The sequence below is a fragment of the Clytia hemisphaerica genome, unplaced genomic scaffold, assembly GCF_902728285.1.
Source record: "Clytia hemisphaerica strain Z4C2 unplaced genomic scaffold, Clytia hemisphaerica genome assembly, whole genome shotgun sequence".
Taxonomy (NCBI): domain Eukaryota; kingdom Metazoa; phylum Cnidaria; class Hydrozoa; order Leptothecata; family Clytiidae; genus Clytia; species Clytia hemisphaerica.
Window position 1 is genome coordinate 814,278 of NW_027103240.1, and position 17,665 is coordinate 831,942.

General features: G+C 36.3%; 1 protein-coding gene across 1 annotated transcript in view; it reads left to right on the forward strand.

Moving 5' to 3' along the window:
• LOC136800198 (myosin-11-like) overlaps positions 1-16,073 on the forward strand; it is a 42,705-nt gene extending 26,632 nt beyond the window's left edge. The window contains exons 8-21 of the mRNA XM_067056855.1: positions 1,275-1,427; positions 3,361-3,483; positions 5,297-5,332; positions 5,897-6,024; positions 6,664-6,922; positions 7,691-7,850; positions 8,562-8,801; positions 9,948-10,446; positions 11,356-11,512; positions 11,953-12,061; positions 12,760-12,814; positions 13,168-13,350; positions 13,502-13,593; positions 14,661-16,073. Of these exons, the coding sequence (XP_066912956.1) occupies positions 1,275-1,427; positions 3,361-3,483; positions 5,297-5,332; positions 5,897-6,024; positions 6,664-6,922; positions 7,691-7,850; positions 8,562-8,801; positions 9,948-10,446; positions 11,356-11,512; positions 11,953-12,061; positions 12,760-12,814; positions 13,168-13,350; positions 13,502-13,593; positions 14,661-14,716 (2,250 nt within the window). The 3' untranslated portion in view covers positions 14,717-16,073. The remainder of the gene's footprint in view (positions 1-1,274; positions 1,428-3,360; positions 3,484-5,296; positions 5,333-5,896; positions 6,025-6,663; positions 6,923-7,690; positions 7,851-8,561; positions 8,802-9,947; positions 10,447-11,355; positions 11,513-11,952; positions 12,062-12,759; positions 12,815-13,167; positions 13,351-13,501; positions 13,594-14,660) is intronic.
• The last annotated feature ends 1,592 nt before the right edge of the window (positions 16,074-17,665 follow it).

The following is a 17,665-nucleotide window of genomic DNA, read 5'->3' on the forward strand; positions in this document are numbered from 1 at the left end:
TAGGTTACTGGGCTATCTAGGTTGAATATCGACTCTTTCTAAAATAGAGCATGGAGGTAATAAAGATATACAGGGTGTCCCTAATTAAAGTATCGAGTCGAAACACAACTATGAGTAGAAAGTTTTATCTGCGTGTTCAGAAAATTGTATTTTAAGCTCTCCCTCTTTTTTCTTTGTCATTACGATTAATTTATACGTTGTAACTACCTTTTGTAATAAGCCTGTGTGATGGAGAACGTTCTTATATTTTAGCGATAACACACACACAAACTTTTCTACTCAATCGCATGTTCAAACTCGATACTTTAATTAGGGACACCCTGTAGATGGAGAGAAAACGTCTCGGTAATGATCTAAATGGTCGTTGAAATCTTTTATAAATCTATTCAAATCGGCTTTTCTTTGATGTACCATCATTGGAAGCAAAAATAACATCAATTTATAACTTTATAAGAACAGAAAGAGACTGTTTGGTTGATTTTGAAAAACTTAATTTTGCCGAAAATCCTTGTTAAGATGCGATTCGAAATAGTTTCAACTGATGTAAGACTAAAAGAGTATATTAATTTCATAAGGACACATTTTTGGGCTGGCATTTTGTTAACATTGAGAGTTGCATCACATTACCATTGAAAGTTTCTTATCTTAAAATCTTCACGCCTAAGTGGGCAGCGGTTTTCATACTCTGACAAAATGATCGATACAAGGTTCCTAATCGTAACACGTAATTCTTTTTTAAATCTATCGATGGCTTTATGGGCAGCTTCCCCTAGAAGTTTGGAGTATTGTGCTTATTATGTGAAGTTTTTTTCAAAATTTCATGACAAGGCTATTATATTTCAATATACTTGTTAAAAATGTAATGTCTTTTCATTCATCTTAAATATTCCCACGAGTATACCCAAAATTAATCATCTTATTCCCAAGGCAACCAAACAGCTGTTTGCTTCCGATGATAAATCAGAATAGAACAAAAGGCATTGACTCTCCATCTATATTTTTATTACCTCCATGGTTTACAAGAGTCGACGAGCTTATCCCTTCAAAACCAAATGACGTGTTTATACGTATGGTTTTTGTTTATGAGTAATTTCAATATCCAAAATTACCACCTTTTTTGCAATGGCGAAACGAAATGTTTGATTGAAGTCATTAGGTTTTTTCCCTTCGGACAAATAACTCTATTGTTTCCGACAAAGATTACTGTTTCTCATCATAATACTTAAAGCATGGTTTTGATTTATTTTTTTATGCCGCTCCTCTTTCTCTCACAGGAGATGTACCAACGTAAAAATCAACGTTGTACTGATTTAGAAACACGGAACGCAGAGTGTATAGCTGCGTTAGATCGCGTGGCGGCAGAACGTGATGACGCAAGCCGTAATCGTAACGAAATGGTAGAAATACGTGATTCACACGTCAAAAAGGTAAAAAAAGCCTGGAAATTTGTAAAATCTTGCAATAAATCACAGGGGCTCTCTTAAAGTAGACCCAAAGCCTGGGTGTCCCTGAAATTTGTTTTAAACTCTAGAAGAATTTTCAAAAATCCAGAAGTTAAGTAAAATTTTGGTAAATTATTCCAAAGGGTAGCATTTAAAAAAATGTCCTCCTCGGAATAGGGAGAATGAAATGCCTTGCCCTTTTGGCCTGGAGGGGAGGGGTGAGGTTGTATGGGAAAAGTGTCGGGTATATGCCTACCGGACTTTCGAAAAGCCGATTCTTTGAGAAAAACCGCCCTCAATGCCGGTCTCCACTTTCGCGCGACATGTGCGAAAACTTTTTGACGTATTTGTAAGGTCATTGGTCGGTTGAAAAATGAAGCAATTTCATTGGTAGAAATTGACGTAACGGTTGAAAAAAGTAGAACTTCCTTCAACTTTCTTTTGTTCGCGCGAAACTTTTTTATGACTTCTTTATAGTCCGGGAGCTGGGGGAGGTCAACTATGACAGTCGTAGAGGCACGTGCAAACATATATCATCATGTAGCACTATGCCTGAAGTTTCCGAATTTACTTGTTTGCTTTCCGAAATTTTCTTGTAGGTGTCTATTTTACGTACCAGAATGCAAAAATAGCGAGATTTTTTGACGTAAATTATGTTTACTAAATTATATCTAACTTCTAAACGGTTTATAGAATTCAAACGAAACTTTGCCAATCTGTTACTGATAAATAGAGCTAACTTTCAATAGCAAAAACATTGCTGTGTCCTTACCAGTTTTTTTCATCTCCTGGTGATTGTGCAAAGGTTTCACCTTTTTTCCACTTCTACCGACAAACGTTTTCAAAAAAACATGTTTTAAACTTAATTTTTTGACGTATTTTTACATCGAATTAATCCTTAGCATACAAGTAAGCGCTGCTGAAAGTTTTGTTTCAAAAGCTTAAGTGTAACTCAAGATATTCAATTTTAAAGACAACCATAATCAAAAACATAACAAAATGATAAAACTGACGTCGAAAAACGAAAAGTAAAAAATACAGACCTAGACGTCAAAATTGTTCAAAAATTGTTCAACAAACAATATCCAGCTTTCGTTTTTTTATATTCTAATATTCTAATATATAAATTCAAAAACGCCGTACAATGTAATGCATTACTAAACAATTTTTCCCCAAATATGCTTTTGCGCATTAATAAGACAATTTTAGGAAAATTGGGCTATGGATTGAAAGTCTAGTGCTGGAAGGAAATTTCCTAGGGGTAGGAGATCTGCATGAGGTGCAAAAAGACGATGGTTCAACGCCGTGAAGAGGAGGCTTTGTAGAGCTTTGTTAGATTTTCGAAAACTGTTTACAGAATGTTGTAAACACACACGTTTTAGCGTATTAATATATAGATGCTTAAGAAAAAAATAAGCTCACATATTTACCGCCATCCATTACGAATTTTTTCAAATTTTCTTGAGCACATTGGGATTATCTATTTATAAATAGACTGATTCGGCAATATCCAGTTAGGCACTATCTTCAACCAAATCTCTATAACCAAAGCTATATATATTTGTACGTGCCTCTATGACTGTTATAGTTTACCTCCCCCAGCTCCCGGACTATTACATTAGCCAAAAAAGGTAAAGAAAAAAACTGTCGCCCATTTCGCTCGGAAGTGGAGAAACTTTAGAGAAACTCAAAAATTCTCTACCCTTGAAAGTCACTTTTTTGAATTTTGGTGGCTTTGCACCCTTAGAGAGGCTCTCGAAGATGAAACACCCGACCCTTAATGTCCGCACATATTCAGCACTCATATTTATTTTCTAAAGTATCCCCCTCCCGCCGCTACCTTGGCGAAAAAGTGGGTGTCATGGTTGCGCCCTTGTCTTTGAAATTCAACTTCTTTTTTCTATTTCCTTTTTTCTAGATGTTTGACCTAGAGAAAAAATCAGACGCAGCCGAAAGAAAGATAGACGATTTGTTACGCGATAAACGGCAAATAGTGACCGAATGCCAAGCCCTTCAGGATAAAATCAAAGAAATGACTCAGGTTTGTTTTTTGTTATAGCTATTCTTACTTTTGAAGATATCATTTAATTTATCTCCTACTATTCTTGCTTACACAGCATTTTTTAAGCTAGAGAAAAACCAACTTTCTCCCTTTCCGGCGCCGCCCGAGCAAAAACCTTTGATAAATCCTTTCGATGATTCTGCTATGTCAGCACAGAGGTGCGCCTCCTTTCTATAAAGTAGAAAATCATATCTTTAAATAAGGTAAGGCCAGAGTAGACTATGCTATAGTCTAAGACAAATCACTATCTAAGAAATAAGCTCAAAGCCGAAGAAAGTTCGCAAACGGGCTTTTTACGGAAAAAAGTTATCGTCTATTGCTTCGAAACTCTCCCGCCGATTTTTGGACCTACCTCCGGGTGCCCATGTGGAGGTTCTATAAATTAACCCATGTCCGTTGGTTCGTCCGTTCGTCCGTCCGTCTGTTACCAGCTTTTCTCAGGATTGGCTCATTAGTTTTTTCTGATTTTTTGCACAATGATGCAAAATGGCAATGCCCAGAACGTGACGGAGCCCGATTTTTGAGAAAAAATTTATTTAGGCAAATTTGGGCCAAAAACTACCTAAAAATAGGGTTTTTTGGACTTGGTTCAAAATCCTGTCATTACTTTTTTCTGATTTTTTGTACAAAGATGGAGGGCAAGATTCTCTAAAGAATGGCTGAAGTGGTTTTTCCCGGAAAATTCTTATTCGCCTTAAAAAACGGATTTTCGTATTTTGGGGGAAATTCCCTTTAACCAAATAAGAAAATATAGCTTTTAACAATGTTGACTCATTGTTTTTTTCTGGTTTTTTGCACAATGATGCAAAATTGCAATGCTTAAAATGTGTCGGAGCCCGATTTTGAAAAAATATATATTTTGGCAAATTTGGGCCAAAAACTACCTAAAAATAGGGTTTTTTGGACTTTGTGCAAAAGCCTGTCATTACTTTTTTCTGATTTTTTGTACAAAGATGGAGGGCAAGATTCTCTAAAGAATGGCTGAAGTGGTTTTTCCCGGAAAATTCTTATTCGCCTTAAAAAACGGATTTTCGTATTTTGGGGGAAATTCCCTTTAACCAAATAAGAAAATATAGCTTTTAACAATGTTGACTCATTGTTTTTTTCTGGTTTTTTGCACAATAATGCAAAATTGCAATGCCTAAAATGTGTCGGAGCCCGATTTTGAAAAAATATATATTTTGGCAAATTTGGGCCAAAAACTACCTAAAAATAGGGTTTTTTGGACTTTGTGCAAAAGCCTGTCATTACTTTTTTCTGATTTTTTGTACAAAGATGGAGGGCAAGATTTTCTAAAGAATGACTGAAGTGTTTTTTCCCGGGAAATTTTTATTCGTCTTAAAAGACGGATTTTCGTATTTTGGGAAATTCCCTTTAACCAAATAAAAAAAATATAGCTTTTCTCAATGTTGACTCATAATTGTTTTCAGATTTTTTGCACAATGATGCAAAATGGCAATGCCCAAAATGTGACGGAGCCAGATTTTTAAGGAAAATTATTTTGGGCAAATTTGGGCCAAAAACAGCTTAAAAGGTTTTTTGGGCCTGAATGGTTTAAGTGATTTTCGTATTTGGGGAAATTCCTTTTTACCATTTTACATTATTCAACACACAAGCTTTATTTTTCCATTCTGAATTTTTGTACAATTATTGTCACTTTTTTCTTATTTTCATCTGATGTTAATCATTAGGTAGGTCCATTCAGCATGTTGCTTGTTTTCCGTATACCGCCATAACGCCATACCGCCATATTTTCCTGCCTTATTTAAAATGTTATTTTTCTCGTTTTCAGCCTAAAGACACGGATCATGTGGTACTTTTGCGTCGAGTAAGTTATCCAATTTTCTTATATTTATTCAGCAACCATTCCAAAATCGAACCCAGACCCTTAGTTCTGTTTTTTTAAGCAAATCAGTTCGATATATCTGAAAAAGCTAATTTAAATTCAGAAACAACGCATGTTAAGCTAAAAGTCAAAAACATTCAAACTAAAAAAAGAAATCATATCACCAACTCAACGTGACAAGGATAAGAATGGCAAGTGGCCATATATAATATGGAGACTTGGGAGATATGGGATTCATTAATGTGGTTTGTTTGCTTCTTCGAGTTGACTGAAATTCGAGTTTTGAGGTCTGAAAGTTGGAAAGACGAAAAATGGTACTTGATACTTCATAGCTCAAAGCCATACTCCCTCCCCTTTCTTAAGAGGGGGAAGGCATCTTCCAAAAAATTGAAGAATTGATCAATATGCAGTATTGGTAGAGAAAGCTACCAAGATTAAGTCGGGCAATCCGGGGCGAAACATATGGCGCCCTTCGACTGCGGTCAAAGACTTACTTACTCTACCAATATTCTGTCAAATCACTACAAATTATGATTTTTAATTTAGGCGTCCAGAGAAAGCAGATTTGGAATCAGTTTTGCGAAGAAGGAGGGAAAAGTTATGATCAATGAATCCCAAATCAAAATTTCTCATATCGATCAAAGAGCAAATGCTGGCCCATTCAGTGGTATCAAGTGAGTATATTGGAGATCAGTAAGGGCGTAGTGGTATAGTGGTTATCATCCTTGACTTCCGCCTGGAAGGCCAGAGTTCGATACCCACCGTGTCTCTACGATTCACTCGGCAAAAGTGAATGTACCTTTGCTCGGGTTAACCATTGCCATGCGAGGGGAATTCGGTACCATCACTCTGATACAAGAGTGTGGGGAGATTAGACCGACATTGTGATGTACCGTGGCACCCATACGTTCTGCCTCGCACGAGCATCGCTCTCTCAGTGTCGTTCGAGTGTCATGGTATACGCCATGGCTTGGTAGCTCGCGTCTGTCAAGTCGCAGTGTCTGTCAGCGCCGTGATTCCTTACTCCTTCGTGGGTAGAACCCATCCCGAATGCATTCGGAGGACTCGTATCTATCTATCTCTCTATTCGAGATCAATGCATTTCCCAGTCAGTTTGATATTGGCAGAGAAAGCTATTTTCTTATTCGTTCCAACTTTGCCTTTCACCCAAAGAGCCGGAATAATGTAACCTGATAACAACTGGTCATTTGATCAAAAACAATCAGAAACGACAAATTGATACTCTGGCTACACTTTAGGTATTATTAACAATTTCTAAATTTTTATTTTCTTACTTATAAACCAACTTAAAGAATTGGTGATAATGTCATCTCCATGAACGATATCAACGTTACCAATAGCAACCTCAGTCACATCCAACAAATCTTATCCAAAAGTGATCTTGAACTTAAACTGGTGTTAAGAAGTCCCTACACCTTTGTAGAAAAGTGCTATGATTATAAATGCAACGATAAAGCGTTGAGACAAATGCTCCAAGCTTCCGCTGTCATATCTCTTGGTGATTGTCCAGAATCGAGGAATAGTTTGAAGAATGGAGACCGCATTGAACAGGTATATAGTTTTTTTGATAGTAAGGTTAAGTATTAAAATATATTTTGCAACGATGGGAAAATCTACTCCAGCCTTCGTTTACGCTACGGAAGTTTTCTTTAATATAAGCGAAAAGGAAAGTAGACCTACTCGCGTATTATATCCGCTTGGCTTCTAGAACGAAAAATCAAAGTTGCTTTGATTGCCGTGATTTATCTTATCATCAACACTGCTAATGAGAATACTCTCTTCTCGAGATGCATAAATTTATTGTTGTCCTTGTTTTCAAACAGATTTCATTGCTATAAAATTACATATTCACAATGATAATTGTGTTGTTTACACCTAATGAGACATTTTGAATTTCAAGTACTTTTGTTTTAAAGTTAATGTTTGCCTTTTGGGAATTTAAATTGGTTTAAATGTATAATTTCATAGCAATGAAATCTGTTTGAAAACGAGGACAACAATAAATTTATGCATCTCGGGAAGAGTGTATTGCATAAATAAAAAAACTAGCCCCGTGGTTCTTCGTTTTCAATTTTCAGCCTTAAAAGTATTCTTAAGCGACTCTTAAAATTTTGAACATAGTAAAAGGCCAATCTTGATCAAAATAGGGATTACTCATCCAATCTCTGTCAAATAGCCCGTTTTGAAGCAAACTGCGATCGGGATAGGAGTGGTGCCCTCCCCTACCTTTCGGATAAACAGCTAGAGAAAAAGGAGTAGTGTCGCCCTCGAATAGAGTCGCAAATTACGTAGTTATCTGTAAATTTATTTCTACTCCAGATCAACCATAAAAATGTCAGTGGATATTCACTCGACAAGATAAACGAAAGATTGAAGAACAGCAACGAAATGACATTAAAGATCATCCGTAAAGAAATGATCCCACCGGCCCCACAACACAGACAATCACAATTTAGAAGACCTTCACAATTTAACGCAGGTCAGATCTTAATCCATTTTAAATAAAAGTATATACTCTTCTCCAAATAATACTTTTTTAACCCTATTCGTACTAGGGGGGGGCTTTTTCTGTTCGGGGGCAAAACTAATGTTGATAGCTTTTGGCATGAAATTTTAACTTTTATTAAGCTTCAAAATTAAAAAGAAATTGACAACTAAAAATTTTCACACCTTGAGCTTGATGACATTACTGACAGTAAGGTGTTGGGCATGATGAGTGATGTCATCAAAAAAAAAATTTTGTCAAAAGTTACCTTATACATGAAAAGGATCTTGTGTGCCAAATTTCATCAAAAAAGACCCACTAGATCAAAAGTTAAGGGGTGCCACAGGAACAGCCTAGTATGAATAGGGTTAAAGAACGTCAAAAAAAATTGAATATTTTGGATGTTCTTAACTTTTTGAAGGAAACCGTTTTTAAAATGTTCTTAATTTCAATATTTGCTGAGTATTTTGGGTGTAATTTTCTAAGACAATACATGTTTTAGAGCCCATGAAGCCTTAGAATAGTCTTATTCTGTCGGCCTCGAAACCTGATGTTCTTATAAACTTCGTCCCTCTAGAAAAAAAAGTTTGTGATTTTTTTTCAGTGGAGCCATAAATCTAGATTTAGAACGCCATGAGTGGAACACAAAGTATATCCTTTTGAAATCCGGTCTCCCTAAACATTTCTCTTCCATGTTTTTAACAGACTTACCAACGCCTCCTGTTGGGGGCCGCACCCAGAGCCCACCTGTTGGAGGCCGTACCCAGAGCCGTACGTCTTCTCTCAACTCATCAATCAACAGCAACCATTCGCTACAAAATAATGACGGTTTTCATACGCCCCCGCCATACGGGTATCGATCAAGAGCGTCCTCCAATCAAAATGATGAACACATGAAAACTCATCATTTATCGTCGTCAAATTTTGATGGCACTATTCAGGAAGGTAATTAAAGGTTTTTTATTTCCATAGTCCTTATAAAAAACATTGATTTGGAATATTGTTTTAACTTTTTGTTAGCTTTTCCTTTGTTAATATCAAAAGATAAAAATCGATTTGCTCACTTTTTGATCACGTTACCAAAGTACTCCTCTTGGGATTGGTTTAAGATTTAATCACATGATCAAAAAGTGAGCAAAACAAACTAATTTCTCAACACAAGTTCAATCAGAGCACTGGGCAGAAATCACATTGCGTCAACATCGTTTCCGACCATCGCAATGCTTTGTTTTAATTAAACAGTCGGATTCCCCTTAAGAAATTGGATTATGCGCTATTTGTAATTTCTGTGCACTTCTGTAACTTTCTTCGCACTTTTGTAATTTTAAGTTGTAATTTCGAGCTGCGCAGTTTTGAGCAACTTTACCCTTTTAGTTTTGACCATCAGCATTGAAATTATCTGATACCTGATATTTTTAAGTCTAAAGAATATAAAGCCAATGCTTACTTATGAGACCTTGATTAAATAAAAATCGTCTCAAATAGGTATTTTTATGGCATTTTGTATGATATATTGATAAAAATTAATAGAGCCATTTTTCCGGGGAGGATGGGGGTGGGTAATTTTCCTAGGGGGTAATTTGAGAGAGAGAGAAGAGAGAAGCTAACCCTCCGATATCATGGGACCGGGCCCTATCCCGGGATAGTTTCCTACCCCTAGATAGGGAAATCACAGAGCTTACCAGACATTATACGCTGTGCTCGTGACACATCAGAGCCGTGCTGTATTGATGATGATACTCGAACAGTACGGGATAACCTTGTGTTCTCGCAGGTACTGAACATATGAGTCCAGCATATCTCCCCATACTCTTGTATCAGAGTGATGGTACCCTATTCCCCTCATATGGTATGGGTTGACCCGGGCCAAGGTACATTCACTTGCCAAGTGAATCGCAGCACCGAGTGGGAATCGAACCCTGACCTCCAGCACGGAAGTCAAGAACGATGACCACTGCACTACTGCGCCGGGGTAATTTTCTATCCGCTTTATTCTCTCATTGTCTAGTATAATACCATAATTGATACTATTTGATGGTAACCTGCTCCGATCTGAACATTTGATCCATAAAAAAATATTGTTTGATTCAGACTACAACAGCCTCCAATCAAGACCGCCACCACCTCAACGTCAACCTTCAAACCAATACAGTCGAAACCTACAAACTGAAACCGATAGACGCCATAGCTCTTTTGTTGCGCCAAGTCCGCCTTCAATGAGTGGTAATCCGCCAACGTTTTATCACCATGAACATCAAAGATCTGATCCAACTTCGTCTTCTTTCCAACCTTCTCAAGAACCACATCGAACTTATGCCCCGAGCGCAGGGATCCATTCGGCGGCGCACGGTTTCCAGTGCCCTTCACATTCTTATCAAAGGTCACAGAGTGTAGAATACGTTCAATGTCATGCTGCTGGTGGAAACTCACCCCCCACCCCCACCCGAGAGCGAGTATTTTCTCAACTGCCGATGCCAGTCCCGGACCGTGATTTGACTAACGAGGCACCATACACGGTGCACCAAGCAAATGGCTATGACGCGGTAATTACACCTGGGCTGGATGACCAGCAGCCAACACGCGACGAAAGGTATGCGGACAGAGCTTGAATTATTCAAATCATAGCCGTTTCAGCACAGCGGGTCCCTTCGAGAACAAAATTCACTGGAATATATCTCCGGAACTAAGATATTTCCGGAACCCTTATAGCTAGCATTGGAAAGAACATGAAATTCTGAAAAAATAAGTTGGTTTTGGGGCGCCCTTAACCCTCTGAAACTTTGGAAATTTTTTTCAAAAAATGTAAAGCTCTGGGACTGAAAGAGTTAATTCTAGTAATAAAATTACAATTAAGATAAAAACATTTGTAAAGTTTGGGTATCTAAACTTCTTTCAGAATTTAAAGTTTGGGCGAAAATGACAATTTCAGAACTTCTGCTTTATTTCATTTTATGTTTTGATTTGGAAGGGGTATAGTGGCTTCCTCGCCATATTCTCTTCAACCCACCGCTTTTGATCTTGTGATTTTTTGAGCATCTCAAAAATTAGCTCGGGGTCCACTTAAAGCTTTTTTATAGACTGGATGCCGCGATTAAGGGGCCCGGTAGTATATGGTAATATGCTTTTTGCTGTAAAACAGTCCACCAGATTTTCGTTGTTTTTGCCAGGTAAAAAAAGAATATGAAGCAACGTTTTTATTTGAAAATAAGGAATCCAAAATCTGTTATTGATATTTGTTTCTCATTCTTAATTACATTTCTCAACTTCGAGTAGCTTTTTTGATTTTGATTTTGATTTTAAACATGTTTTTTTCAAAATGACGACCTCGCCAAACGCTTCTAGTCTACTTCACTGGACTCAGGGTCTTAAAAATTATCAAAAAGCAAAGTTCAGCCAGAAGTAGACTCTAGTCTACTCAAAAATAAGAGAAATTAGAGAATAGCGGTATGCTTGAAAGGCAGTCTTTTTTATTTGTTTTCATTTTTCAATATTTTTATAGATTCACCACTGACACTATGACGATCGTGAAAGGAGTTTTAGAAGAACTGGGTATTGAAATTATCGGTGGCAACAAAATTGGTATATTTGTCCTGAAAGTCTTATCTAATTCCATCGCAGCGCGACAACGTGTCAAGAAAGGATGGAAAATTCTTAAAGTAAGTTGACAGTCTATCAGTGAAAGACTACACCTTTTTCTTTATAAGAACAAACTGTATAAGAACATAAGGCTTCGATGGCCAAAATGTTAAGAACAAGTTAAGAACATTTTAAAGCTTCACGAAGCTTCTAAAACAATCAACTTCTTAGGAAATTGTACAAAAATACTCACAAAATGGTGAAATTAAGAACATTCTAAGAACATTTTTAGGCTTAAAACTCAAAAAGTTAAGAACATTCAAAGGCTTCAAAAATTTGGATGTTCTTATAAAAAACGTGTACACTATTTTCATATAATGAGCCGTAGATCTTTTTATTCAAGCTCCGATGTTCTTATTATTTGCACTTTCAGTCTAAAATTGTTCTTATCCTGTTCTTAATTAATGCATGTCCCTTTTTTACAAACAATTTTCAACTTGCATCGATTTTTTTTATTCAGATCAATAACCAATCAATGGAGAAAGTAGCATTTTGTTTTGCTTACGAATATTTCAAAAAGAAAGAAAGATCTTCTGAAGAAATGAAAATCCTTTTCGAGCACGTACCAGGTAAGATCTCTTCGCTTTTTGTTACCAACCTCGTCCCCGTGTATTCCAAGCTTTATTTACGTTACTGATTGACGCGCCAGAGAATATGTCATAAAAAATCTGACGTTACAAAAAAGAAGAACAAATAGTGAAATCTGACGTTTTGTTTTCGAATTACGTAGTCTTTCGCATTCGAAAAACATGTCAGGGTATTATCTAGCCCTATCAGTAAGCATAAAAATACTGGTAATACACACGGAACGAAGTTGGTTTCTGGCACTGAGCTCTCAATCCCGGCCAACCTAACCTGGAGTCCATTCGTTCATTGGTTCCGCACTGACCTTAATGTAAACGTATTTATAATCAACACACGCACACAATAGGAATTGTGAAATGCGTTAAACGTCTTCATAAATTGACATGTTCGCTGCTGACTACAAGTAGAGAAGTCAAAATACCGGTAGTACTTCCAAGGGTAATAAGCTTTGATACAGAAACTCGTTCTTGCTTTTCCATTTCATTTTTGAAATCCTGCGTCAATTGGTATACAATCTGAAGGCATTTGAAGCAAAAGTCAGGCCACAGGAGCCAATGAAAGTCAATCTTTCGTTGAAATTTAAAAAGGCCATTTTTCTGATTTCTGAAAAGAACCCGGCAGTGAATTTGTTAAACTTTTTTCCACCCTTTATCTGGTAATGACAAAACTTTTTATTTTACAGCAAACAGATTCGAGGAGATCTTACAATTGAAACCTTACGATTCGTTTCATGTCAGGTATTGATAAATTCTATATTATTAGAAATATATTATCTCTCTGCGCATGGCATATATATTCCTGCTTTTACTATCGTCATCATCCATTTGGTTTTTTGTCGATTTTGTAGTAAGAAACCGCTTTTTCGAAATCTAACGTTTTCTTTCATAATGGGCTTTTCCAGAAGAAAACCATATACCCCCTGTTGAGGAGGTCCATTTCCGTTCCAAGGGGGAAAGGTTTGATATGTAGCGGATTTCCCTTGGGAGATACAAAAATCTGTCAAAAATAAATGGAATTCCATGGGGGTTGCTTTTTAAATCCTGCTAAAATTCAGCTATATGAATTTAATGTTCAATTTTCGTTTCAAAAGAGCATTAAAAGATCACACCGGTCACATGGAGCAAGACTTATCATTTGAACAAGGGCAAACGTTAATGGTTCAAGATAGTCACGTGTCTATTACTGGGATCGATGGCCAATCATATTGCTGGAAAGCTTCAGTAGAATCGGATAACTTTCAGAGAATTTCCGGTCACATCCCAAGACAAATTGGGTAAATAGATTTTCTTTTACACGCAACGTTGGCTATGTTTGATTATTTAATCGTTCAAAATGTTTCCCGACCCGATCAGAGATTTTGATAAGCTCGATTTTGCCTTTCCTGTGTTTTAGTTTAACTAAATCTTGATCATATTTTTCTTCAGTGTGAATTCACATTCGACAGTTGAAGACCACGTGTACTCGAGTGCAGACGATTTAGATGGCAATATATTGCAACATCAAGCATCACATGAAGGTATGTGTGAAAATTTGATTGTCGCATTTTAGACTGTTTCATGTTTAATCAGTTTTCTGACTCTCTCAATCTAAATCGATCCTTAAGGGAAAGATTATCTTCTTCAAATCAAAGATTCAAATTACAGGTATTATTTTATACAATTTAGTTAAAGGTTTTATTTTTTCATAAGTGCTCCCCGTTTCATACCAGACACAAATTTCATATCAGGACAGTGTCTACCTATTGTTATATTATGCACATCCGTGTCAATCAATGTGAAAAATCTTGTGAATTTAAATTGATGAGTAAGCAAACGATATCACTCTTATCTAAAGACAAAACCTTTAACTCTCACTCCCGAGTTAAAGAAAGTTTAGAATAATTGAAAACATCATCTATGACAACGAATTTCGAAATTTACACAGGGCTAAAAAATCAAAAGCCTGCTAGTCTATATGAGATTCTTTCTTAAAAGTATAAAGTGTATTACTCCCTGTAGTGTGCGTCAGGCCCTCGTCAGATACCTTATCGGCCAAAACTTAGTCGGCCTTAATTTTAGTCGGCCTTAATTTTTAGTCGGCCCTAATTTTAGTCACCTCATCAAAATTTAGTCACTAAGGGCCAACTAAGCGGTTATATTTACAGTTAATTTGGCCCAAATTTTTAAGTCGACTCAAATTTTTAGTCGGCCCTAATTTTAGTCACCTCACCAAAATTTAGTCACTTAGGGCCGACTAAGTTTTGGCCGATAAGGTATACAAAGGCTGTCTTAAAAAGTGTATCCAGATATAATTGGCAGTGGAAACAAGAATGCAGAGGCAAGCGCAAACGGAAAAGTCCTTCTGAAGATATGGGACCCGAAATACCCCTTGCTAGCACTTTTCTGTGAAACATCAAATCTCTAAATTTTTGATAAAAACGGATGGATAGACTTTAGATTCGTTGGTTTGGACATTTTTTTTTCAACGGGTTACTTAGCATTCTAGCTCATTTTCTGAAAAACTTATTTGAGCCCTCGAGCCTTAGCAACCTGGTTGCTTATAAAAATATGCGTTGATTGACAACCGTCCATCTTAATTTTTTAGGAATCCTTTACACTATTTTGGATCCTGTGGGTGAGCATTTGGTAACATTGGATTGATGACGTCATACATCAGGTTTATAATTGCTTCATTTTCTTGGTTGAACATAAATGGCAAGATCCATTGGTTAAGATCGAATGAGAGTCAAAACAATATCATCAAAACATGATGATGCCCAGGCATCACAAACGTTAGGGTCCATGGTGATTTTTTGTCACCTCAGTTGGAAAGACAAACAGAATTCTGATTCCCGCTGGGGATGTCCCTAACATTTAAATAATCTTGAGCAACGAGGTTTTGGAGTTGTTAGGCGAGGCTAATTTAATTGTTGTTTTACGGGCCGCGCTACCCAAAAAAGATTGGTCGGTCGGTCGGCGAAAAATTAAAAATAAAAGCATAATTTCACCTACAAAATCTCCTAAAAGGCAGCAAAAACTACTACATCTTGACAAAAATGCGAAGTAGAAAATAAAAAGACACAAAAAGGTCGAATTCATGGATAAAATGAAAAATTGAACATAAAATTCTCAAAACCTTGGAAAAAACTACCAAAATTTTGAAAATTTGGGAGTTTGTAAAGCAATGAAAATAAAAATGTACTGTCAAAAGAAATTTTATTTTTATTTCAATTTTTGAAATTTCAGGGTCGGCCCGTAAAACAACTAATCAAATTGAATTAGAATTAAGCAATAACGAACTTATCAGTTCGAATATTTAAAATTGTATTGTTTAAACTATATCAATCCTAGAAGAAAAATCTGTCACCTGTTTTTTTTTCTAGAATACAATCATGGACAAAATATTTGAGACAAAGGGGATTTCCTTGTGAAATTTTAAACGCCACAAATGATTTTTAAGCGCGTTAAACAGTTGGAAAGTAGAATGTCGACTCTGAGTTTTAACACGAGACTTAAGGCTAAGGACCTTAGGATCTCAGGATTTAAAAGCTCAAATTTGCTCTAATAAGGCTTGGAATATAGCCTAAAAACCATCGAACCCCTCTAAAATCGAAATATTCAATGAAAGAAAGTGGAAGTGCTAAAATAGCATTTCTCAGCCGAACTTTAAATTCTAAAAAACGTTAAAACACACGAAAATCTCAATATATTTCGACCATGATTGTAGATCGGACTCTCGCGAATATTTTTGATATTTTTAAAATTGCTGTACTGGAAACCTCACCACCCTTTTTGTGCTTGTACGTTTGAAATTGTATTTATTTTGGTAATATTCAAACACTTATCTAACACTAGTTTTTAGATTAACATTTATTTTAAAATAGGATATATGTCCTAAATTTGTACAAAGGAAAATAATGTACTTCGTTTCGAATTGTGTATATTTGATTAAAATTTTGTAGTATTTTTTTATATTGGTAAAAAGAAAATTCCATAATCATGTATTTTGTAAGATAAACGATTTGGTCATATTGGTCTTGATAGCAATTCATGATATTCATGACGTAATGTTTTTCTACGGAAAGACCCCGATTTTTGCCAGTAGTAGCAAATTTTATACAAATTTTGTTCAGTTTAAGTTTGCCACTACTGGCTAAAACCGGGGTATTTCCGTAGAAAACATTACGTCCTGAATATCAAGAATCAGTGAATAATAGAATCAAACCAGCTATCTGGGCATCTATTCTTCGTTGACAGTCATTTGACACCTTCTTCTCACAGAACGTCCAGCTGGAAAAATTGGCTATAAAATCGTCCCTAGTGGAAAATGATACTCCAATTTTTGTTTCCGCTGAAAATAATGCAATAATCATATCCTCACTGCAAAGTTATGCGCTAGTTTTTTCATCACAACTGAATTTTCTTACTTGAAAACAATACACCTTTTCGACGGTAGTCGCGCGGTCAGACGCGTGCCACTTAATTATTTAATTATCACCCTAAACTCGATCCAATCTTTTTTGACACATTTTTCTATTGTCTATAGGTGCGAAAAAAGGACTGGGGTGGTTGTAGTGGGGTAAAGCGCGGCAATCAGCGGCTACGGTCGAAAAGGTGTATTGAATTCAAAGCTCAAGCCATTACAAACATAATGAAACATCAATCCCCATTGAGTTTCAGTCCTTTATTTTTACCTCCCCAGTGGAGGTAAATGGTGAAAAAATCCTACCGGGTCTGTGAGAAAGGGGTGTATTTTGAAATATTTTGCTTTGTAATATGTTATGGGAAAGATGAAGACTTCTCGAAAAAATTCGAAAATGAAGAAGAAAAAGGAAAGAGTGAAAGATATTTCCTTGGGACGATAACTAAATGAAAAGAAAGAACCAGGAGCTTTATATTTTGATGGCGGAACAAAAATTTCATTTCATTTTTTTATCCAAGACTTTCAAAATATCTAAAAAAGATTTCCGAGATTCAAAAATATTCCGGCTATTGAAAAAAGACTTTGGGGCTTTAAAAGGATTTCGGAATAGTCCCTTCTAAGTTTCCATATTGTAGGTCCCGAATCCGGTCAATACCGTAGAATGTCTTAAAAACGAACTTATAAAGCCGGACATTGAAGCTAATATGTTGGAAAGGAAATCAGAAATATAGGAAATAATGAACTGGTATAAATTATTTAAAACAATATATGGGACGTTCATGATATGACCCAGTCCCTCGGTTCGAATTTTCATTCACTCACGAAAAGCAGCAGTGATGAGAATCACATCACAACGTTGCAAGTTGCTCTGGGTACGAGATTAGGTGCGAGTCAATCTTCCGTTGATTCCTATTAGAATGTGGCAGTGAGGCCATTCCTTTAACACTTATCTTATAATAATAGCCGTACGTGTCTGAAATCTTTTTTGCAGCGTTTTTTTTCTGCTAACGATTTTAGCTAGTGCAGGATTTTTACTTAGGGGGGTATTGTTTCATTCAAAAGTAACAGTTTTCTGCCTGTTTAAAATACGAATAGTCTGTTGCAAATCCCGCCCTTGAAAATCAATAACACGTCACAAAATTCATTGCAAAATAGAGAAGCATTACTCCAAACATATTTTGTCAGTC